This window comes from Cariama cristata, unplaced genomic scaffold (assembly GCF_000690535.1).
Source record: "Cariama cristata isolate BGI_N322 unplaced genomic scaffold, ASM69053v1 scaffold10711, whole genome shotgun sequence".
NCBI classification, from domain to species: Eukaryota; Metazoa; Chordata; class Aves; order Cariamiformes; family Cariamidae; genus Cariama; species Cariama cristata.
The window spans coordinates 23,009-47,749 of record NW_009597538.1 but is presented as its reverse complement, the minus strand read 5'-3'; the positions used below and the strand labels follow the sequence as shown (position 1 = coordinate 47,749).

The following is a 24,741-nucleotide window of genomic DNA, read 5'->3' as shown; positions in this document are numbered from 1 at the left end:
AGCTGGGCAGGGTTAACCTGGCCCCACGTTTTGGGAGGCTGTGTCCAGCCCCGCCGGGATTCGGGCCTGGCCCTGCCCGCCCGCTGGTTTTGGTTATTACAGCGTGGGCATGAAGCGGGGCGTGCCAAAAAAAAAGTTCTCTTTGATGTTGAAAGCAGCAGTCTTGAGCAACAGATGCCACTGGCTAGTCTTCTATTTGCATTAAGTCCCTAGTGAGTTTGGAAAACCTTTTAAAAATAGGACAAAGACGTATGATCAAGGTGCTTAAAGCTTATAGTGAGTAGTCAGAATGAGGACATTATTCCTCTTTACAAGTAAATGAAACAGAAAAATGGATTGAGGATGGACTTTGACAGGTCCTCTTGTCCCTTTGTACTCCGAGGCAGATCAAATAGCTCTATGCCAAACTTAATGTCAGAAAATTAACAGCAGAGATCGCACATTCTGTGGGGAGAATAGTCATGGTCCTTACTGCTGAAAAGTTTTCTTCGTGCTTAATCCAGAATTTCGGTCAGGGTGGGAAGAACGAAGCATCAGCTGGAGCCAAGCTGGCTGGTGCTGACGCTGCTCAAGAGGCAGGGCTGCAGGTCCTGTGACTTGTGCAAGAACTGGAGCGCTCTGGAAGGCGATTCTGGGGAGCTTTACGGTCATTTTATAACTGGCCAACCTGAGTTGTCTTTGGTTTAGTAGGCAATGTCATTTATCTTGTGCTTTGCAGGTGTGGATGTTAACGGCCCTCTTGCCTTTCTGTTACATGTTAGAAGACTGCTGATGTGTCTTCCCTTGGTTAGCTTTTCCCTGGGCTAAACCCTCCAATTTTTTCAATAGGCCATGCTTTTTAGAGTTTGTTCTACTGACCTTTGAGTATATGCGACTAAGGGGGTAAATTCTGAGAAACTGTGAAAATATGTGCTTTGTGAGAACTTCAATAGACAAGTAAACCACAGAATTCAGTCTTTCAGTCCTTTGTGTTATGCTTATTATAATAAAGGAATTTAAGAGTCTTCAAACAGTAACCTGCTCTTCTGAAGGTCTGCCTTGCAGCAGGAAGTAAAGTAGGTAAATTGGCTTTGGTTTTAATCAGGTTTCTTCCTGGTGTGAAGACATTGTTATGCAAAATAATCCATAGAGTTTAACAGAGCAACAGGATATTTCAGAGTAGAACAAAGACCTCGTTAAACTAGGAGCTTTTTTCATTGCAGTCTTTATTTCACCAGAATACTTACTGTAGTGATGTTTATGGTATTCTTCGTGTTTATGTTGCTATGCTGTCATATACATTTTAGTATTGGGTATGTATATATACGATCAACCTATACAGTAGGCTTAATTGTGTAGGCATAGTAAAATAAGATTTATGAGTTTATAGTAGACAATCAGTATTTATTGCATATTACACGGGGATGGTGGGTGTTGTGTACAGACTTGTAAAACAGATGAGTTTTCAGCTTATTTTAAGAGAATGAGTCGATTCTTGGTAAATATTTATTTGAAAAGTTGTTTCAAGCTTAAATATTTTGAAAGCAGATGATAAAACTCAGATCCTGAAAAGTATTTTGGTATCTAATTAAAATCATTAGGGACACCTAAATAACTGCAAATATGTGCCTCAATCTTGAATGAGTTGAAGAGCAAAGGAGCACAGTTAGTAGTTGTAATAGCATAATTATTGTGTATGTCTACGTGCATGAAGTAATTGTTTGACAGAAATGATACTGAGAATCCAAAGTGAGTGCTTTAGAAGTGAATAAAAACTTTTATTTTGTGAAATATTTTTATTACTGGTACTAGTATTAGGACTCATACCTATAAAGGAGTTTTTATCTTTCAGATAGACCTTTAGAAGGTTATAGTATTGTCTTGAAGGTTGTTAATTTTAGGACCTCATGATTATTTGAGTCATAAACTTGAAATGAAAGCTGCCATTTAAAATCTCCAAAAGATGGAACTGCTCTGTTGAGAATGAGTATCTTGTCTTTTTATGTGCACAGATGTCTAGTCTAAAGCCTCAGTGTCCAAAATGAAGAATACAGTTACATATTTTGGAAGAAGTCACTAACATTAATACTGGAGTTTAGGATAAGATCAGTGGATTTACTTTTTGGTTTTATAATGCAAGTTACTGTGTTTCATATAACTTTTAAAATTGCAGTCATTTCTTAATAGCTCACAATTGTAACCTGATAGCGCTTGTACATTTTAATACAAAGCTTTCATCACATTCATAAAAATGTCATTAGTCATAGTTTACGTAGGTACGCTTATTCAAACCAATAAATTAAATCCATCTTCTGAAGTATACTTTTATTTGGATTAAAACAATACTTTCACTGAACATGTCAGTCACTGTTAAAAGCTAAGACTTTACTCCTGCAGCTCCGTTTGCCTGCCGTTGTCTTACTGAATGAGTGATACTGTTTCATAAAGGAAAATCAAATCAATACAAAATGATTAATATCATTCTGTTGTTTGTGGGTTCCATTTCCTTGACCGGAATTTCAGGTCTTACTGTAATATTACAGACAAGAATAAAGAAATGCAGTTCAGACTTTGATTTATCAACTTTATCAGCTTAATACACGTTCTCTGATTGATACAATTGCTTTTAAGAGGCACAGCTTAGTTGGCTTGGTGGATGGAAGCTCCTGCTGTAGGACTTTGGTGCAAAAAAATGTTCTGGCATCTTTGGTGTATACCTGCTGCTAGAGAGATGAGCCTAGGTAAAATATTGTATGAAGTTGTGTTTCTGAATAGTGAAAGAAGTATTTCAGGAAGACTGTAGTTTCCAAAGAGGGAGTTACATGTTGCCAGCTCAGGGGTAAGTTGTTTTTAGAAGGAACCTGAAGATATACAGATGAACAGTAGATGTATACAGGTAAATTTAATTGTGCTTTAGGGTGGTGACAGGTTATAAACATACTACTGTGCTAATAATATTTGCAGTCCTAAATTAAACTTATTAAAAGGGGAGGAGGATTTGTTTTCATATTTTTCCTGCTGGTCACAGTAGGACAGAGTTGAATTAAGTAGCTTATCAAAGAGGAAAAAAAGAGTTAGGTGGTAGAAGCCACTGTCTTTTCTGAGATCAGCTTCAGTTCAATATGAACAAATGAAGAAGTGTGTCTTGGTGGGGCACAGTAAGGGCTTCGGGCTGCTCAAACAAAAGGAGATGACAGCCATTTTAAAGGAGATTGTTTGTGATACTCTGTCTCTTGGAAAGCGTAAATCAGTAGATGCAGGCTGGCAGTCAGTGTGTGAAATTTCAGTAAATTTTTTAATTGAGAGGAAGTTCATAGGATTTGTTTTTCCTGTTTGACTGTCGCTTGAGGTGAAAAAATTACCTGATGCTGACTGTGACATTGTCTAAATGTCCATTTCAAAAAATGGAAGTTCTGTGTAGTGCAATTTTGTAGGAGTAAAAGAAGTAGGTCAATGTGCCAGTGAAAACTGAGCTTGACTTTAACGCTGGCACTTTGACTGCCAATCTCATTCTGTAATTTTAAATGAACAAGCTAGAAAGGAATGTCTGGTAGAGCACACCCTGTGTCTTGGCAGTTGTATTAAGCCAACGTACATACTAAAGTTAAGGAAAACATTTAAGTGTATGTCTAAGAAGTTAATCGCCTATGCAGTTTTATGTCCTTGATGAACTTGGAATCAGTTTGCAGGTTTAGAGGAACATGTTCCTATAAGCTGAATTCTTCTGTAAGTAACTTTTTACTCTGTCAGCTAAAGCATGTGTGGTATTATGTAGGTAATCTGAAGATTCCTATTTAAAAAGCCCCTGAAAACCAAAAAACCTGAACGTAGGTGGCTTTATGTGCATGGTGACTTTTCACATGGTGTGCAGGTCCATCTTATGGAGCACACTGCCAAATTGTAGTCCTGCTCTGTTGTTTAGCAGTACCCTTGTAACCAAGGTAGGACCATACACCTTCTTATGGGGGTCTGTTTGGATTTTTTTTTCCCCTTTCTCCTTTGCCTTGTAGTGAGAAGTGCAGCTGTTGGAGACCAAGATATGTCTTTGCCCCATGACAGATGTGTCTATAAAACTGGGAGCATAGTTGCAATAACTTCCTAAGAAAAGTAAATTGTTTAATTTTTTCAAACTTCATAACAATTTCCAGTATTTACTGAGATGTTATTTTATTAATTACACTTTTAACTCTTTTTCTCTTTTGGAATAGAAATCTGTTGGTACTAGATAGAATGTGGTCTTTTGGAAAATCAATTGAATGAGATTTGATCTAGCTAATTTCATATCCTAAAATGTGAGCAGTTTTCAGATATTCGGGAAGTGGAAGTACAAGTTTGCATAAATTTTCCAGCTGGCTTATATACCCAACTGTCATTAGTTCGATAAATATAGCTTGTCTCACAATAATTACGCCCTTTTAAAAGAGGTCACCTATACTTTGTATCAGAAGCCCTGGAATTCTATACAAGTTTAACAAGCTTACTTTACTTTCACTCAGCATGTAGTAAAGTGTTTTCCTTTTCTCCATCTCATTTGCTGGGAGTTGCCAGAGAGTAAGTGATAGGGAACCAGTATTTTAGTTTATATTTCTTAGTTTTATTTACTGAATTATGTTGCATAGCTAGTATGTCTTTCAAAATAATGTCAATAATATGACTTCTAAAAATGAATTTGTGTCGTCTTATTAAACGAGAAGCATGAGCAACCTGAAAAAATGTCTTTGAGGCACACAGAAATTTGGCACTGGCAGCAAAGTGTACAAGCAATGATTAACCAAAAAAACCCAAACATGTAATTTGTGCTTCTGTAAGTAGGTACAAACAGAATGATACAGTCAAATATAAAGTAAAACAGTGGCAAGAAACAGTACGTGAAGCAAAATGAAAACAGTAGTAGGTTGCTGCAGTAAGAGGTATTTTAATGAGAGATGATGAAGATCAGTGACTGACATGTAAATGTTGGTTATTGTATCCGTTTATGTAAATGGAAACCAAATTTTTAAGATGGTTTACATGTATTATTATTATGTTATCTTTCTATCATTGGGAGGAAAAGTGTGCAAATAATTACATATCCAGAACAGTATTCAATGGGGAAGATAAAAAAGTATGAATGTTGTTTTGCATCCTTTTAATTTGCTGACCAGTCTTCTGCATGTTTTGTTGGGACTAGAATGAAATCTGAGAAATGGAGCAGTTCATTTGTAGATGTCTCATGTGCTTCATATTCTGTATGGGGACATGTTAAAGATGGACTAAATTAATTTACGATTCATTTGTGTGTTCAGTTTCATACACTGCATTTTTACTGAGACTAGCCGCATAGCCACACTGCTGAAATGTTTATTTAGGGAGTCAGTAGTCATAAATTTTGTCCTTCATGTTTTCATTAGCCACATGATAAAGACCATTTTGTTAAATTTAAAGCTTTAACTAAAAACTTAAGTCACATCTGTCATTTTTGGGGTCACAATAATAGTGAAATAAAGTTTTTCATTTAATTTAAAAATTTGTAAGTACAGTCTTTTAAAATAATTTCTTGAAACAGGCTAGTCATTTTCACCGTTGGCAAGTGGTAAGCATTCTTTGGTTGTGTTGAAATTGGGGATTTTTTATCAACAAAAATTATGGTTCCCAAGTGTATCATTTATTGAGAAACTCGCATTTTTTACAGTGCTGTCACATTGTTTGGTTTTGGAAGGAGCACAGCGAGATTAATAGGGCTCTGATCTGTTTCATGGTTTCTCATTCAGACCAGGCCATTAAACTTAATAGGATTGTGTGAGAAATTGTGGCAAATGCTGCTTAGTAGGCAGGAGGAATGAAATCGTCACGACTGAGGAAGGGTAGAGTGTTCTTGTCTTTTGGAGACCTGTACTCAAAGTGGTGACATGACACTGGTGAGATGACGGGGACAATCCTTTCTTCCAGCAATTAGAGAAACATAATACTTAAGAGTTTCGGATTCTCCGCATCTAAGAGTTGATGCCAAAGTTAGGGCTCCTCGTGAACACTTACCGGTGTGTGGGCTTTGTGGTTCGTAAGGGTGCGCGACAGGCTCTGGTTGTTGTTGAACCACCACTACTTGCCTATCTGGTGTCTGTGAGTATGTCTGGGCCTCGGGCTGTAGGAACCACAGCTGTCAGGTCCTGAAAAATTGTTTTCTATCCTGAAGTTGTGTGATGTTATGGGAACACTTAGGAATAATGATTTCATTGTTTGTAAAGCATAATGAGGGGTTTTTTTCAACCTACTTTTGCCTTGAAGCAACAGTTCTGTCTTTACATTTTGGGGGCATTTTTTTTTTTTTAATGTTAAGCAAATATGCTAGTGTTGTATCTTGATGCTTATATTGCTTTTTTCTGCATATGCTGAGGCGGAAGCCACAGAGTAATTGCAGCATTGTAGTGTGCTGTGTTGTGTTTCATGATCCTAGATCCTTCAGCCTGTAAATCAGAAGGTTAATAGTCCCTATCAAGAGTGAATGTTTAAAGACATAAACACATACGTCAGTAAATTTTCTGGAGTCTAGCATAAATTACGTGAAGATACACTGCTGAAGTAGTAAAAACACCTCATATACTTTGTCTATGAATTTTGGTTTGATCCCGTGGCAAGATTAATAGGGACATGTCTTGTAAAATTAGCTGTTAAAAACATGTATACCAGAGGTGTTTTATTGGTACCATCATCAATGGAGCCTGGAAATCTCGCTTCCTACTGGTTTGTGGGGAATAATTTGTCCTAATGCAAACATTGAGCACTTTCTGGAGTCACTAAGACCTTCGGATTCAGGCACTCCCCGTTCTCTCCCATGATCTGTGAGTTTCCATGCCGTAGCATCCCTTGCATTTTCATCTGCCTACGGTTTTGGTGAGGTGGTTGGACAAGAGGCAGCAGCGGCACAGTCACTAGCTCGGAATGGCACATGTACTGCCTTGGCCCCAACCTCTTTGCTCTTCTCTCTGGGTGGATTAAACAAACTGGCTAAGGTCTGACTCATCCCACTTTTCCTCTGTGAGGGCACTAATCTGTCGCTCTTTCCTACTAGCAGCTGTTTTGCACAAAACTAGTATGTTGTAGGAACTTTAATCGTATGCCCCTTTACCCCTCTAATGGATTTGTTTGAATCTCAAAAATGGATTCAGTTCAAATCAGCAGGGAAGGAAGGCAAAATGGGGACAAATGTAGACATACAGATAGAATGATGGCACTAGACTGCTTTGTTTGGGAAATGAAGATGGAAATGATGAAATGTTACCAGTTTTGTGGGTTTCTATTGCTAGTGTGCTTGTGTTCGATGTTTCCTGAAGTCCTAGCTGCTGGCATTTAGAGATGATATGATGGGGAAAAAAAATCATCTTTCATTTAAAAAAGACAGTTTTCAGACCTTTATGAGTTTAGAAGGCTTGGTATGAGAATGAATTTGGTGTACCCTAAAGGCCTGAAATTAAAGGAAAATGAAAAAAACCTTTAAAGAATATTTTCACCTTTAAAGAATATTTTCTACTTTAAAGGCATTTTATGAGTGCTTGGCTTATGACTTTTAGCCACTGGAGGCTGGTAATATAATGGAATTTTTTGTATGTATCTGACTTTGCTGAAAAATCTGTGTGTTTTCTAACATGTCCATGGTGCTTAGTCGTCTTTTTTTTTTTTTTTTTGAGCTAGAAATTGGTACATCGAAAAGTGCATCATTACAAGCCTCAAAAAGCATTCATTACACTTTGATGTTGAGGGAATTCAGGTCTTTCTCTCATTTTTATTTGGTGTGGTGAATAATGCCACGGCATTGTCCTAGTATTATTCGGGCCTATGAGCTAGCCTTTCCGTTCAGCTCGACTCTATTTTGAGTCCTCATGTCTGGGTAATGGATAAGTCTTAGATTTATTTTATTTTATTTTTTGTATCTACTAGCTCAAATAAAACTCTTGTGTATACTGCAAAAGTTATTGGAATGATAGCTCAGAAAAACAAAAAGCTTTTCCCAAAGCTAAAGACATTGTCGTTATTTGGTCTGATGATGCCACCTCTCTGTTTGCCCCCCACCCGCCTGCAACTGGTTTCCCTTTCGGTGGTGAGAGGTACGTTGTTTCCTGTTAACACGGTATGTCAGTCACCGTCATCCCACTTTCTGAAGTTTTCTCAGTGTCTGTGTGCTCCCTCTGACGCTTTAGATCTCAGTGGTCACGATATTGCCAGCTACTAATGCCTCATTCAGGCAGTGATGGTTATGAGAAATGGTAACTTGTGGTTTTAGTGTGCCATCTGTCTACGTCCTGTGGTGTGGTTCTATACACAAATACCTCTGGATTTGTACTTCTGTTCAATGTTACATTTATTCATTGTTTCAAATAACAATATAGCAAAAAACAAATAGCATGTAGTTACTGATACTTTGTGGAAGAAAAGGAGAAAACAGACTTGTGGGATTACCTTTCCTCCCCAGACAGATCAGCTAAGTATTAAAGGTTGGTTCGGTGTTTTTTTTATTCAGAACAGCGAGAAGAAAAAAGATAAGAAACCAAGGAGTATGTCTCGTATAGCTGACAGTGTATGGATTGTAACTGGGACAGTAAATACAAAGAACTTAACAGTGATGTGTCTAATAATTGATAAATTGGAAATCATGTTTGAATGAGGTACTTTAAAAAAATAAGTGATTCAGTCAGTAATGCTGTTCTTTTTCTTTCTTACTCTTTTTCATAGTGTCTCATTTATGTAATTTCTCAGAACGCTTCAGGATAAGTTAGTGATCATTGTCCCCAGACAAGGGTGGTGGGGAGAGCAGAGCATTGAAACAAATGGTCTGACTTCCTTTAGTAAAGGGGAAACTTGGCTGTTTTCTGGTTGATTTCAGTAAGCTGTGGTGCTTTGATTTCCACTGTAAGGCCCAAACCAGGCACTGCCCATTGCCGTTGGTAATTCCAGTTACGGATCTTGGTCCAAGAAAAGTTTCCAAGACTTCAGTGAGTCAGAGATAAATGAGCATATCTGAATAGGCATTGACCTTGCCAACAGGTGTCAGAATACAAGGAAAAAAGAGCTGTGCAAATTCTGTGTCTTTCCTACCCTGTCTGCTTGATTCTGCAGTTCTCTCTCCATCTGTGCTATAGGGCTAGGTGTAGGTTTTCACAATTAAATCATCTTTCCATGACCCACAGTCCAGTCCTGCTACTAACTGTGTTTTGCCCAGGGCATAGACTCACAAATGAGTTAGCAGAGAGAAACTAAGGTGTTACCTTGCAGTGTGATACTTGCTAATGCGTGATAATTGCTAATCTGCACAGTTGTGTACTGCCCTAAATACAGAAGAGTTCCTCTTTTGGCTGAATCAGCAAGTTACTGTTAAAGGATGTTATGAAAGTAAACATACTACCTTCTCTTCAACCTCTACCCCTTCTTGTTCCCCAATCAAAGTTTCTGTTCTCTATTTGTTGTTTGGTGGCTCTTCCTAATCTCTCCTAACCGTGAAGCTCAGTGGTCTGCTGTGGGTGGGTTTGTTGCTTCTGCCCCAACTGGTTTCTCCACCAAGTCTAGAACAGTCGCAGGTGACCTTCAAAATACAGGACATCTCTCTTTTGGCCCTCTTGTTAAAGAGTACATCCAAAAAGCTACCAATTAAAGGATTGGTGCAGTTGCTTGTGCAACATTCATATATCCTCATTGCACTTATGCAAATTGAAACATTATAATTATGTGATCTGACACTGTCTTTTTCTCTAGAACTCCTGCCTCATGCAGTGAATGGTGCTCTTGGAAGGAATGGCCTTACCGATAGTTCTTGTTTGTGCTCATCATTTCCTCTGCTGTCTCTGTCCCCTCTCTGCTTTTTACTGAGTAGCTTCCAAAATTGAATGTAGAGCTGTTGAATTTCCAGTGGTCTTTCCATATGATTCCTTTATAACAAAGTGGGGGAATGTGGATTAAAAACTAGTGCTAGTAAGAGTAATATAAAGGACAATTAAGTGAGCTGGCCAAGCGGAGACAGGCAGAACATCTCTGAAATAATGTAAAGATTTGTCAGCCTTCATAGAAGTAGATCACAAAATTTGAAACCAGCTTACTGTGTTTGCTTTTTGAGTGCCTCTTGTTATCTGCATCTGTTCGTGGGGATAGATTTACGACTTTTCATAGTATGTAAACAGATTACTTCCGTGATGTGCGCTGTCTTTATTAAAACAGCAGGGTATGAATTGAAATCCTAGGTCATATGCAGAGTACTTTTATTATTATGAGTTTGACAGTCTGTTTGTGATCCCTTTGGAGCATCATTCGTGTCACAAAACTGGTAACCATCATTGCCGCTGCTTTGTAATTTGCACAGGGAAATAACTTTCTTTTTTTTTCCCCTCCCTTCTTCCAGAATTCTGTTCTGTTCCTTATATACCATTCTCTACTAGGTGAGGCTGGACAATATTGAACTGGTCTAATTTATCTGTTGTGCCACTTTCTGCTTCTTCAGGCATTTTGAATTAGAATGGATGAATGTTTGTGTGTGTGTATATAAAAAGCAATGAAAGTCAATATGTTAGCTGTTAGTACCTGTTTGAAAGGAAGAAGACATTAGTGGTCTCTTTTTTTTAAAGTAGAAGTAATATCGTTACACATTATATAATAATAACAATAACAAATAATTATGAAGTAGAAGTAATAGTTATAAATTCTGTGAAATTGTGACTGGATCAAACTGTGCCTTCATTATTAAGGTCTTAGTTATCTGCTCTGTAGTATATCATCACCTCTTAATGGTGGCGATATTTTCGTTTGCTACTTTACTTCAGGTGTGTGTCTGCTTTCGTTTGAGGGTAGGTAATCCCTAGCAGAGACTTTAGCAGTGGCTGGTCGTTGGGGAGAATAAGGCGGTTTTGTAAGTAACCCATTTCTCTAAAGTTATATGGCTTTGTAGTACTTTAAATATCGTCTTACTCTAGAAAGCAATTTCTGCTTTGGATTTCTGCGAGGGTTTACAAATTATTCAAGTTTTTTATCGTTCTGGTAGTTGGAAGGTGGAAATGTGTGCAGCCCCATTCCTTGACTTACTCTAGAAAGCAATTTCTGCTTTGGAGTTCTGCGAGGGTTTACAAATTATTCGAGTTTTTTATCATTCTGGTAGTTGGAAGGTGGAAATGCGTGCAGCCCCATTCCTCGGCAAAAAGTGGATGCTAACCTGACCTGTTGAGGCTCCCTCGAAGCAGGCAGGGAAAGGTGATTCTGCTCTGTCCTGGGGAGTCGGGGCTGAAATCAGCAGAGCTCATGTGCAGGGCATCTCCCACCCTCCAGTCCCGGAGATGTGAGGCGAGGGGTTATGGCCAAGGGGCAGGAAGGGAGATCGTTCTTGGCAGCAGCAAGCTGGAGATTGGCTTGACCCATCTCATCCAATTGCGCTCTAATTTAGGTGCTCTGAATCACCTCTGGAAGAGCCTACTTAGGTCTGAATTACACTGGAAGCTTAAGGAGGCTGTCCATCTAAATTATGTGCTGAAGTTAGACCCAGTAAGTACTCTGCCCTGATAGCCAAATCCTTCCTGCCTTTTTTTTTTTAACTGATAATGACATTCTAAAGCAGTGATTTACGTAATTGAATGGGGTGAGTGTTGGTTTGCAACTTGATGTTTGTTGTGAATTTGAATGTTAGTATAGTGTTGTTAAAACATCTAAAATACCTTGCTTTAATATGAGGGGGTGTTGTTTTGGTTTTTTTAAGAATTAGTGGCTTTTCTGTTTTACTCTTTAGTTCGAAATTTTTGGAAGCAGAAATATACTCTGGGAATTTACCTAAAAATCCCCTGAGATCATCGTCTGGGTTTTTTTTGGCAAATAGTAGCTTTAAAGCTTATATAAATGTAGTTTATCTTATAAAATACTGCTTGAGCTTAAGGGCAAGTGGTAACTTGGTAAACATGTTAGAACTTGTTCTTTTATTCCAGATATAAACACTACATGTAAACTCTATTTAAAATGTTTCAAAGCCACTTTTTTCAAGAGTTAATAACTATTTGTGGTTTTCTCCAAATGCATTTTAGGGGCATGTTAGTTCATGGCTTCTGGTTTGCCCACCTCATTTACTATTTCAGTTAAGCTGGTGGTAATAGACCAATTGTAAGTTGGGTTATTTGATTTCCACGTTGCATTAATTGTCATTTTACTTTGATCAATATTTTTTTCAATAAGATTTAATAATTTTAAAGTTTTAAATTGTGTTTACATTTACATTGTTGTAAATCCTACATAGGTTTAATGCCATGACCCTATTTTGGAGTGGACATCAGCATCCCATGCCATTGCGTGAGGAAGAACTCATCTGTTGTTCCTTTCGGCAGTATGGTGGTTTGATGCTGGATCTGTGGATGAAGGAACTTTGTGGCAGCTGGGGAGAAAAGCCTGCAAATGATCCAGTGCTTAAATTGGGCTATAGAGGAACTCGTGGCAGCATGTACTCTTATCTGCCTTACACCGTGTATAGCATATATGTACTGGCAAATGATGTATCTATCTATCACAGTTCTGATGACTTCATTTAATCATTGCTCTAAGTACTATGCTGGATTATATCTTCACAGGCACAGTTAGTTGATCTGAAGTCTGAACTGACAGAAACGCAGGCAGAGAAAGCAGTATTGGAAAAGGAAGTGCATGATCAGCTTTTGCAACTCCATGCTGTTCAACTTCAGCTACATGCCAAAACTGGTCAGAATGTTGATTCTGGGGCTATTAAGGCAAAACTGGTGAGTATGGTGGCTTGAATGGAGGATTATATTATACTTTTTCCTCTCTTGGCTGAAGTTCTTCCTTGGAAGGTGTGAATAAGCTGGTTACAAATTTTCACAGTAAGAATACTAGAGATAAAGTTTTCTTTTTTTAAATAACATTTACGGTTGATTGTTAGCAACCATTAAAAAAAACATAAATAACATCAAAGTAATAAGAATTTAAGAAATTGTTTTTATGGAAACTGTTTTCTTAGTGGTTTCTTAAAGTAAAATAAGAAAATATTTTGGGGGTTTATAAAGCTTTTCTGGAGATAGAAGTTGCAAAAGATAATAGCTTCCGATATACAAATACAACCAAATCTTCATATATTTTAAAAAAGCCTGTAGTGAGGTAAGTCTATTGTTTTTATGGTAGTTACACTCTGATAAGAGTAAGAATAGGATTGTTTTGCCATATAGAGAGAGGGTAGGTGGCATCACAGTCCTCTCTCTGTCATTCTTTCTCTTTAAGAGTGCTGCAGATGCATCTACAGTGCTGTCCATTGCTACATGCAGTGGACCGTCATGAAAGAACTCAAGAAACCACTGATAATTTTGTACGATACGTTTTTTAGAAACTTAGACATTTACAAATCCCACCAAAAGTTAACAGTAATTTAATCTGTGCAGTTAGTTGGCATTGACTGATAACCAGAGTGTAGTCTACTTCATTACTAGCCACAGCACAGATTCAGGCTCCAGTACTAAGACTTTGTAATAAGAAAAGTAAAGTAATGTTGTATAGATTGTGACTTCTAACTGTTGGCATAAATCAACAGCTCTTTGGCTGTTTTTAAGGTTGCTTCACAGGTTGGTTGCAAATACCTAGTCCCAACATATGTGGAACATTAGATTAGTTTCCTCTGCTATTTTGTCCTGTTAATTAATGTATAATAAAACACAGTAATAGACTATAAGGCTTAAAGGCTATCTAAGCTAATCACTGAGTAACAGGACTAACCCAAATTCTTCCTGTTTGAGATCCAAAAGCTGTAATTGAATTAGAGCTATGATCCTAGGTCTACATCCTTGCATATTCAGTATAAGTAACATTTTCTGAATTGTCTGCATGTAATTTAGTCTGTATTGAATTAGAGTTCAAGCATGATGAAGTTTCTTTAGAGCTGTTAATAATTTTTGTGGCTCTGTAAATAAGCATTAAATACCACCAGCATTTTGTAAATGTTAGGCTGCAGGTTTACATGTAGCAAATTTTTTAAGCCAGCACATCACTGGGAGTGATTTTTGGTCCCTAAATGTTATTAGTAGGGCTTAACTTCTGAGTGACCTAGAGAGTAATACTGTTAACCTTTTTGTTTCTCCTTACCTTGTTATAAACAATTTCTAAAGATACATTAAATCTCTATGCTATTGACAGCAGTCTTTTTCCCACAGGTGAGAATAAATACATTTTACTTGCATTGTTGCAGATTTTATCTGTGTTGAAATTGAATTTTATAAACAGCCTAGACTGATATTCTCTCTTTAATTCCGTTTAATTCCTCCATTTTTGTAAACATCAAGGCTAATCTTTTGAGTTTCCTTTACTTTAGGGATTTCATAGTTTCACTTGAGAGAAACTCAATTTTAAACTGTTCTAGATACAGAAAGCTATAAAGATCTGGAAAGCTTGAACAAGCAAAACTGAAGCTGCTTAAATGACAGTAAAATGGGAAGTCTGAGTTTTAGGTAAATAAAAACTGTCATGCTGACCTTCTGGCAGTCAGAAAGCCTCTGAGGGGAAAGAAGGACTGTGTCAACAGAGTTTGTGGTGGGGAAATAAAGTTCTGTACTAGTTAAGTTCCTGCTTTCTTTGTTAACGACAGCCACTCTTCTTTTTACATAGACTCTTAGCATAAATGTATACTCTACAAACTGTAAGATTGTACATAGTGGTGGACGAAGACATCTTTAAATGTTTTAGATTGCTAAGCAATTGATAACACAGTGTAGTTTTGGCCGAATCCCTTTTTAGGAGTGGTGTATTTGCTTAGTCCAAGCACAAGGACTCTTTCTTTGTAAGAGTATGAAGTTGCATAGTTGATTATATTTTTTTTTTTCCTTCAGTTTTGCAGTTGATATATCTCTTTTACTACTTCTCCCTGTCCTTTATGTCCCTCTTGTAATACATATTTTGTTATTCTTTCTGATAGGAAAAATCTGTTATCTGTATGACAGATGTCATATTACAGAATGTATTTTCTATGGTACTTTCAGAACTACTTTCACGCATTTCATATCGTCTTGCTATTCTTTATAAGGATTCTTGGTATTTTAGGAGGAAGTATTGTTTTCAATACTAGAATAAGGTTAAAAATTTTTATAAGATTTTTAATAACTTTCACTGCAAAATACCAAAATTGCTGCTAAGTACAATTATAGCAATGTGCTTGTTCTTTATGCCTTTTAATAAGATAAACAATCTGCTGGTAAATTTCTTTTGGAGTAAGTAATTTATGTTGTTGCATTTTCTTGAAGTTCCTATTGCCTGTTTCTCTAATTATGGAACTCTTTTCTTCTGTCTTAAGTCTGTCCTTTCTGTGGATGAAATGGTAAGTATGCTGATTGACTCTTTTTTTTTTTTTATGTTTAAACGGTGTTTTTGTTTTGTGCAACAACTTATCTAGATAAGTTGGCCTCAGAAACTGGCAAAACAGATCTGGCTTGTTCCTTCTTCCTGGTGGTTGGCAAGATGCTGTATAAAGAATTTTCTTTGCATTTCAGTTTGTTTTTTTCTAGTTTTGGTGCCCTCTTTCCTGAGTCTGTGTGTGTTTTATTTATTATTATTACAGCTAATTGGTGTGATATCTGGCAACTTGGCATTCTGAAAGATTGTTCTGGCCATATCTCAAAAAATGTTAAGGTGTTACACAGTTTCTAAAGCATAACCCCTGTTACATTAATCTGTTAATGTGACATGAAGTATTCTATGTGTTGTATTTATAAAAAAAAATCCTACCAACTCTTCCTTGTTTTCTCTTTTCTCAGTTCTTTTTATGGGCATGATTTAATATGATTTACTGGCTTGTGTAAAAGCCCAAAGCATATAAACACAATAATACATAGATAAGAAGAAAAAAAGTGAAGCAAAGTTAACTTTTATTGTTCGGTCTTTCATGGTGATAGACTTGAAAGGTTTTTAAACAGCTTTTCCACTTTTATTATGTTACATACCTCGTTAGCGTTACTCAATATTTGCTGTTTGAAAAGTTGTGGGATAATAACTGTAAGTTTTGATCTTCAACATTACAGTTGCATTTTTAATTTAGGTTTTGCTTTTTTATATTACCAACAGAAAATACATCTTTTTTTCCTATTTTGCAGAGCCTAAGCAATACTATGAACACTGGAAAGCATGAAACTATTCTGTAACTTCCTCAATTTTGTAAACATTTTTGAGACTTTTGTCACATCTCTTGACAGTTGTTCAAAACAAGACATGTTCTTTCAGTGCATCTTCAGAGATGCTGTATTGCAAACCTTTCGATTTTTTTTAATTTATGTGGTGATCAGTTGAAGACAGTCCAGAGAAGAATAGCTTCTGGGTGTAATTTTCCACCTCAAACACAGAAGAATAATCATAGTAATGGAGAAAATAGGAAGAAAACAATTATCTGAGATTACATTGTTCCTCGTAGTTTAGGTATAACATTTAAAATGCATGATTAAAAGTGATCTAACTTAGAAATGTAACATTTGAGTTTCTATTTAAATTTAATTTACATGACAAACCAGATTCAGATAAAATAAATGGAAAATTTCAGTCTTGATGAGAGTTTTTAAGCCGACTACTTTGTATAAATACAGTAAAGTGTGCTATATGAAATTTGGTAGTGTAATCAAGTATCTTGGATCACTTCAGCAGTTCACTTTTATGGGGGAGGTTGGAATTCTTCTTCCAGGTTATATTTCAGATACTTCAAGGAACTCGTGCATCTCTAAAGCTTTTTTCTGAATAGAAAACAGGATTGGTACATTTTAACAAATTATTAGCAAAGATACTATGAATTTTTAGTTTGACTTTGTATTCAGTAAACAAAGCATAAACATATCCAATGAGGAAGAAAAGGGAGATTTGGGTGTGAATAATGTACCTTCATATGTTTGTCTTAAATTCTAGTCTTTGTCTTTTTATATTTGTCAAATAAAAGATGTTCTAAAACTGAGTACGTACACAAACAGGGGGCCTATACTATTTAGCGTGCCTTGATGCACTATTGGCAATGTGTACATAGCTAACATAGGTGTTACGGGAACACTGTACCTCCATACGGACTCTCCAGCTACTGTAAAACAGGTGTTATGTCTGAACTGTGACCCTTCTTACAGCTAAAGTGTGTGGCAGAGACAACGCAGCGTCTTGGCACTCTTGAATTCTTGTAATTGCCCTTTGGCTACTGGCAGTAGATGTGACTTAAAATAGCCCGAGATCATCATCGTAATAGACAAATTGGTATAATTTTAGAAACTCCTATTCTTGAAATATAGATTAGTCAAAAATCTTGGCCTAGGGGTGATCTTGCAGTTCAGAAAGAGATTTGTTGAAGAATCATCTCACAAGACAACCCCCAACCCAAAGGCCAGAGACTAGAAGTGGCTTTGTGTGACATGTTTTCTGACATGCATATGGAGTCAAACCTGATCTGAAACTGGATCAATATGGGAATTACAGGAAGGGAAATGCCAGCGATTTCAAGCAATCTTTGTGCCACTCCTCCTGAGCAGTATACTAGGCAACTCTTGGCCAATGTGAACATATGTGTAACGTACTCTATTCATCTAACCTCATACAAGTATTTAACAAATGAGGGAGATGGAGTCCAGCAATTCAGAGTTGACTTTCTGCCATATAGGTTACATATGCCTATTGTGAAAATACCTCTCTTTGGAAGGACTACCTGGCTTAATTTCTCAAACGTGGCAATACCGACCATATTCATGATTTTATATCCAGGCTTGGAATAGTGAATAAGCATATTCACAATTTGATAACAGATTTGTCTTGCCAGTTCTGTAAAATTTTGTTTCTGTCCTATTGCTTCTTTAGTAGCACTTCCTGGTTTTATTTGTTTAACGGTGTAATTGGTAGGAGTACAAAGAACAGGTTTTTTAGGCACTCTGAATGTCTTCAAAAATGCATTATGGTGAACTTAGTTTTTATTGCTATTTCAGTTGACAGCCTTTTTTAAAAGGAGACAGTAATAGATCCTCTGTCTCTACTATTCTCCTGGTTTGCAGTGGGACATTTCCCCCACTTTGTGAAAGGGATATAAAATAAGGTATAAAACATACAAGTAATCAAACGTGCTCTTCTTAAAGTAGATTTTATAGCAGTCTGAGCATACTAATTCCTTTCAGTCCAGTGCTCTGGGTATTAGAAAAAGTAATGACTATGTATTTTTTTGTACATTTGGGATGGAGCACTGTAGGAGTAATTTATATTTCTGTAAATCCTTTTTCATGTCGGGGGGAGGAAGAAGGAAGACAGCTTGCTTAAAGTGTGCTTTTAGTGTGAGGGGTTTTTTTGTGGGTTTTTTGTGTTTGGTTTTTTTTTTTAACAAAGATATTTTGCACTAATTTCTCTTAAGTTTGTCAGGGTGGGTATCTTCATGTGTAGAGTCTCTGGCTTTATTTTCGTGGTCTTCAGATTCTTAATTTGGAAATGTCCCTGGCTGGACATTTCTTGGGGTTTTTTGCATGAAAATAACTGTCATTTTAAGGACATACAGACTTATATAACACTTCCTTGGCATCATGTTAAAAATCATACTAAAATAGTTTAAAAATAGTGTCAAATTGAAATATTTAGTGATTTCATAGTTACTTTTTAATTTTAAAAATAGTCTTCTCTGTACGAATCTGCCATTTGAACACAGGAAAAAGTAAGGATGGTATTCAGGCTACTTAATTTTTGCCACCTTTGTGTGGCAGGGAAAAGCACTCTGCTAATTTTCATCCATGGACTTTAAACCGGTATATGCATTTTGTGCTAAGGAGTTGTAAGCTGGCTGAAAATCATGTCAGGAGCACAAAGTTGAGTGCAAGACCCCCTCTCCCCAGAGAGGAGTATGCACACCGCTAGCTGCAGTGCCAGAGTCCCTGCTTTCTTTTTTTTTCCTGCATGCATGTCTTGTACGCAGGAGAGTAATTTCAGATTGTATGTGCGGAAACAATAAGTGCTCTTGCATTGTTATGTTTTATAAAAGCTTTTCAACAATTTCCCCCCCCCCCTTTTTTTTTTTCTTGTAAAGGAGAGAGAACTTGAAGCTAACAAGAAGGAAAAAGTCAAAGAAGCTCAGCTGGAAGCCGAGGTGAAGTTGCTGAGGAAGGAGAATGAAGCACTTCGTAGACACATAGCTGTGCTTCAGGCTGAGGTTTATGGAGCGAGATTGGCAGCCAAGTATTTAGATAAGGAATTAGCTGGGAGGTATGTAAAGACAATCCATGTCCCTTAGCATGAGATGGTTTTTGTTGTTTTCTTCCTTTGCATCCTCAGAGGCAGGTCCAAAGTTAGGACTAAGTAAGCCAAGTCTCACATTTGCGGTTAATTGAGCTAAAGGAAGAAACAAAAATCCTTACAGTTCTTGGACTTGCACTAGTTGTGTGTGACCGTGTTCTATAGCCAGATGAAGCGCATTGATTTTTCAGTTGTATTATAGCATGTTGTTTTACTCCTTTTGTCATTATGTAGGGTCCAGCAGATTCAGTTACTGGGCCGAGATATGAAAGGACCTGCCCATGACAAGCTCTGGAACCAGCTTGAAGCAGAAATACACCTTCACCGTCACAAAACTGTTATTAGAGCTTGTCGAGGTCGGAATGATCTAAAACGACCAATGCAAGCACCACCGGGACATGTAAGTTGAGAAGATGAGCCATTCCTCCATAATTTCCAGCATTTGTGGAAAATAGATACGAGTTATTTCTTCATTGTTTTCACATCAATTTTGTGTTCTTTCAAATGTCACTTCTAAATATATAATCCTTTTATATGCTGAAGGACAGTTCCATGCTGAATAGCGTGTCCCCATAAATGATCATGAAAGATGATACAATTTTTTTGACTTACCTAGGAACACTCAGTCGTTTTGAAAACTGAGCCTCTGCTATGAGTGTGTGTAAATATGAATTTAACACTATAATTTTGTTACCTAGATTTCAAAATGTGTGGCTAACTTATTTACAAAAAAGAAGAAGAATAACACTCTTAGGATTAGATTGAACTGAAATTAATTTTTAAAAATTTTTTTAAAAGCCAGATAAATTGACACTCGGTGAAATAATTGATTTTTTTTTTTTTTTCCCTCCAAAAGGTACTTTTTAAAATAAAACCTTTAAAGGGCATTTAACTGTGAGTAGCCTTGGTAGAACTCAGTCAACTTGGCACATGACCTGTCAGTCACCACAGCTTTCAGTGCATAAACCCAAACATTTTTGGGAAAGTGCTTTACTTTGATCTGTTCTGAATCCTTAGTTGGTCAGATAGCAGCATAAACAATAAGATCCAATTGCGTGTAAAATACTGGTGGGCAGCTATGTGTATGTGTGATTTTAAGGGTTCGCGCAATGGCAACAGCAGCTTAACGAAAGCAAAATACATACCTTGATTTATTTAGTTTCTTTTTTAGTTTTGAGTCGAATGGCTTTTGGTATGATTTGTTTTTATTATAACAATAAACTTGAACAAGCAACCTCTTCCTTGGGACTGTATTCCGACTTTTGTCATTTGTTTAGTTTTAAATTGCAGTTTATGTCATACAACTTTTTGGCAGTGATCAGCATTCCTTCATGTAGCCCCTTCATATTTTTAATATGTGACTGATTTCCTTCTTTTGAAGTTAAGTTCTGTGTTGTGCATCACTCAGCAGTGAAATAATTGAAATAATTATTTTCATCAGGAGTGCATAGTGAGGAATCTTTTCTGATTTCATACCCTGTAAAGGGGCACTGTAAATTTGTCCTACCTGGAGCTAGTCTAAAACTCTGTTGCTGATATACTGCCTGTATATAATTTTAAAAAGCAAAATGCAGAAATGCATCACTCTTTGGTTGACACATTTGTATTTATGCTATGTTTGTTTTTTATCATACTAGGATCCTGATGCCTTGAAGAAGAGTCAAGGTGTTGGTCCAATCAGAAAAGTTTTACTAGTTAAAGAAGACCATGAAGGACTGGGAATTTCAATCACAGTAAATACTTGCATTTATTTTCCATGATACAGAAGAAGCAATTTAAATTTGTATTTTTACTTCTGTAAAATATGTGAGCCAGTGAATGTATTGTTAAAACATACCAAAAAAAAAGCTTGCTCAAATTCGTAGCTAAGGTCATAGAACTTGAAGACTCATTTCGATAGATTAGGAAATAGATAACTGCTACTTTATGGAAGGCTTATGATTTCAACTTATATTTAGGGTATAGACACTTTAGCAGATTAGCCAGTGGTGAATTTCAGGTGTGGTAAGCATGTAGAAGAACAGAAACAATCTAAGATCTAAATTCCAAAGTTTAGCTGTTGTGATTGTAACTTTTTTTTTTCCTAAGTATTGGTATTGGCATCTCACACCTAACAAAACCTGTATTAACTTTTTACAACAAATTTTGAAAATCCTGAGTATTACACTTTTATTCTAAATATGAATGTTGTTTCTTGCAAGTCAATATGGTGCCTGATATGCTTTTTTAATGAGGTTTTGTGGTTGTCTCATCAGCTTGTATATGATTTTATACTTTTATTGTTATTCAGAATTGTCTCCTTTGACTCTTTGAGTATATATTTGAACTTTGTCCGTCCTTTTGTGGGGAGAATTAAGTGAAGCATCTCATGTGTTCTTCTTAAGCACTCTTTTTTGTTTGAAGCATGCTTTCTGATTTTCTATGATAAAAACTGAAATAAGGTCTTTAAGAGCAACTGCCAAAATGTTGATTTTATGCTAAGGGACATCTCAGTTTATTAAAATCTGCTCTCTTTTTTTTTTTTTTTTTTTTAATAGGGTGGGAAGGAGCATGGTGTTCCAATACTGATCTCGGAAATCCATCCTGGACAACCTGCTGATCGCTGTGGAGGACTGCACGTTGGTGATGCTATTCTGGCAGTAAATGGAGTTAATCTAAGAGATGCCAAACATAAAGAAGCTGTAACTATTCTTTCCCAACAGGTCAGCTGGGATCTGTTATCCATAGGCACATTTAGGTGCTTCCTGTGTTCTGCCTATTGAATTACATTGAATTTTAAATGTTTTCTGTTAAGCACAGTGTTATGCTAAGCTACAGTGATTCCTGAAGCTGTATCAGCTTACACTTATTCCTCTTATGGCTTGCAATTTAAGGAGAAAAATGCTGGATCAATACTGGTTCAGTTAAACCCATGTATTGGCTAATGATTCTTTGGTAAGGCTGATGGAAATCAGCTTGTTATGTTGCCCCACAGAAATAATTTGAGGACATACATTTTATTCTTTTGTGACTGGACAGCTCCAGCTGAACAGTGTTTCTCACGTGCTTTGTGGTGTAGAATCTTCTTCCTGCCTCTTGCGTCCCATTTTCAGATAGTTAACAGGTGCACTTAGTTTATCAGAAAATTTACTCATTAGAAGTCACTATTTGAAATGTATTGGCACATGGCTAAGAAATTCAGGTAACTTTGGTAAGTCTTAGCTGTGGAGCTGTATGTCTTTAGTCAGTAAAAACTTCATTCAGATACATATCCAAAATATTCAACACAACTGTAAATGTGTTTACAACAGTAAAATGTATTTCTTTTGGTAACCTAGCTCATCTCGGTAATCCTATTACATAACTGTGTGGTAGTAAGTAAATTTGTAATTTTTGTTGCATTTTAGAGAGGTGAGATTGAATTTGAAGTAGTATATGTTGCTCCAGAAGTTGACTCGGATGATGAAAATGTAGAGTATGAGGACGAGAGTGGACACCGTTATCGTTTATATCTTGATGAATTGGAAGAAGGTGCAAATTCAGGTGCTAATAGGAAAGATGCCAATGTGGATGTCAAACCCTCACAAGGTAAACCTTCTAAAATATGTTACATGCAGTTTAATTCTGAAGTTTCAATATGCAAACCAATTTCTGGAAAACACTGGTTTTATATTCATTGTAAAATTAATCTACTGATAATTCAATTAACCTACTAGTAGGCTGTCAGCTCTTTTGGTTGATCCCTCACTTTTTGACCTGGTTTACTTACTTACAACTGAATTAACTGAATTAATTTCTGGGTTTTTTTTCGTGATTGCCTTTTCCCAAAGACTGAAGTTCAAATTTATTTTTATCTTTTCCTGACTCTGGTCTAAGAGCAGTTAATACCCTTTAACACTTCATGTGTTGCCTTCTTCAAATACATTTTTTAGATCAGAGAGATTTAGAACAATTCCTGTTTCCCTGTCATACTATGTTCTACTGAAAACCTATTAGCTCTTACTTCAGTGGTCATTTCAGCACACTTTCCAGTTCCTGAAATAAGGGTCAGTGATCTGTCCTTCCAAAGATTGCTTCTCGTCCTTAAATAAAATTTCTTTTTAACTTGCAGTATTTGATAAGAAGCCAAGTGTTGATGGTCATGAAAATGGAGACCTGGGGAATTCAGTTGAAGCTCCGTCAGAAGACACTGCACCCAAATTAGCCCATTCTGCTGAGTCTTTATCCTAAAAACAAATGAACAGAAAAATCAACTGGACAGATCCCGTCTTTGGGAACAATTGATAATCAATATTGACTGCTCCAAGTTGCATATACTAGTATGTAGGTTGTAAAAGGATGATTAAATGTCAAAGGGAACTGTATTACTGTTGCCTGGAAAAAAGGCAGTTACCTCAGGGCTTCATTGTGAGCAATTCTAAATGTGGAGAACTGTCTTGCGTGACACACAGTAGTTATCTAACACATGGCATGTGAAAGGAATTTTCCTTTAATAATAAGCACCAAAGCATGGGTTTTCTAAAAAGGATAACCTCAATACATTCAACTTTTAAACTCATTGATGTCCCCAAGGAAGTAGAATAAGATGTGGCCAGCTTCATTTTGACCCTTTGATGTTTTAAAAGGATGACTGATGTTCAGTTTGGTGTGAAACAAGATTTAAGTCTAGAAGGATGAGAGGGGGAATTGTATCATTGCATCCATGAGTTTTATACTTAAGATTTTTGAACTGTAACTTTTAAAAGAAAGCATTATTTTTTTTTTCTCAGAGTAGTGAAAACCAGAACTTTTATTTGAACAAAGACCGTCAAAACCCAAATGGGACAGTGGAGTACTTGCTAATCCTAATCCTTCAGCCCGTGATCATTTTATGAGTGAGATTTTTGGCATTGTTGTTTTAATGAATTCACTGCCAATTATTCCATTTGAAACTTGCTCCAGAAGTATTTAAACAGAGTATTATGGCGCTTTAAAAGCAAAATTAGTTTAAAAAATACTCACAATTATGTGAGCCCTTTGGTATTTTTTTTTTTCTGAGCATCATCAATTTAGCGTTCATTCTTGGATGGATATGGTTACTGGTAATGCGGAGTGGTTTGAGTTGGTCATCGTTAGCTTGACCATATGAAATGCTGAGTGCTTTTGATGGGTACTGAACAGATTCATTTCTCATTAAATTAATCTTTAAAGAAGTGAAAGTAGCATGCACAGTACTTGACAGGAGGTGCTCAGAATCATACAGTGTCTGGCTCTGTGTTATGTTATGGCAGTTGTATTAACCTATAATTGTCTTACTGTCGAAACAAAATGTTACTCCTTTTGTAACAGCGGTGTATCTTAAAATAGCTTTTAATTGGTGTACATCTAAAGGCCTATGGCATGGCTGCAAATGGGAATGCTGAGGATGGTTTCTTGGCCAATTTCTCATACTCCATTTGTAGATCTTCTGGTGAAGTGCAGCGCTCTCCGCATGCAAGCTCTGCGTTGCAATCGCGTTTTTTATTTCAGCATGCATTGCTGGCTTTCCTGTTCAGTGCTCTGCAGGCTGGTGAGCTGTGATGTGGAAAGATAAGATTT

General features: G+C 36.7%; 1 protein-coding gene across 1 annotated transcript; it reads left to right on the top strand.

The window, feature by feature from the left end:
• Positions 1–10,565: 10,565 nt before the first annotated feature.
• Positions 10,566–23,889, top strand: GOPC (golgi-associated PDZ and coiled-coil motif containing; the record flags this gene model as incomplete). Its single annotated transcript, XM_009708928.1, has 9 exons — positions 10,566–10,626; positions 12,540–12,704; positions 15,257–15,280; positions 18,980–19,155; positions 19,420–19,585; positions 20,823–20,918; positions 21,723–21,887; positions 22,572–22,752; positions 23,276–23,889. Coding segments are annotated over 9 exons (1,153 nt in total), but the record flags the coding sequence as incomplete, so codon positions are not given.
• Between the last annotated feature and the right edge of the window lie 852 nt (positions 23,890–24,741).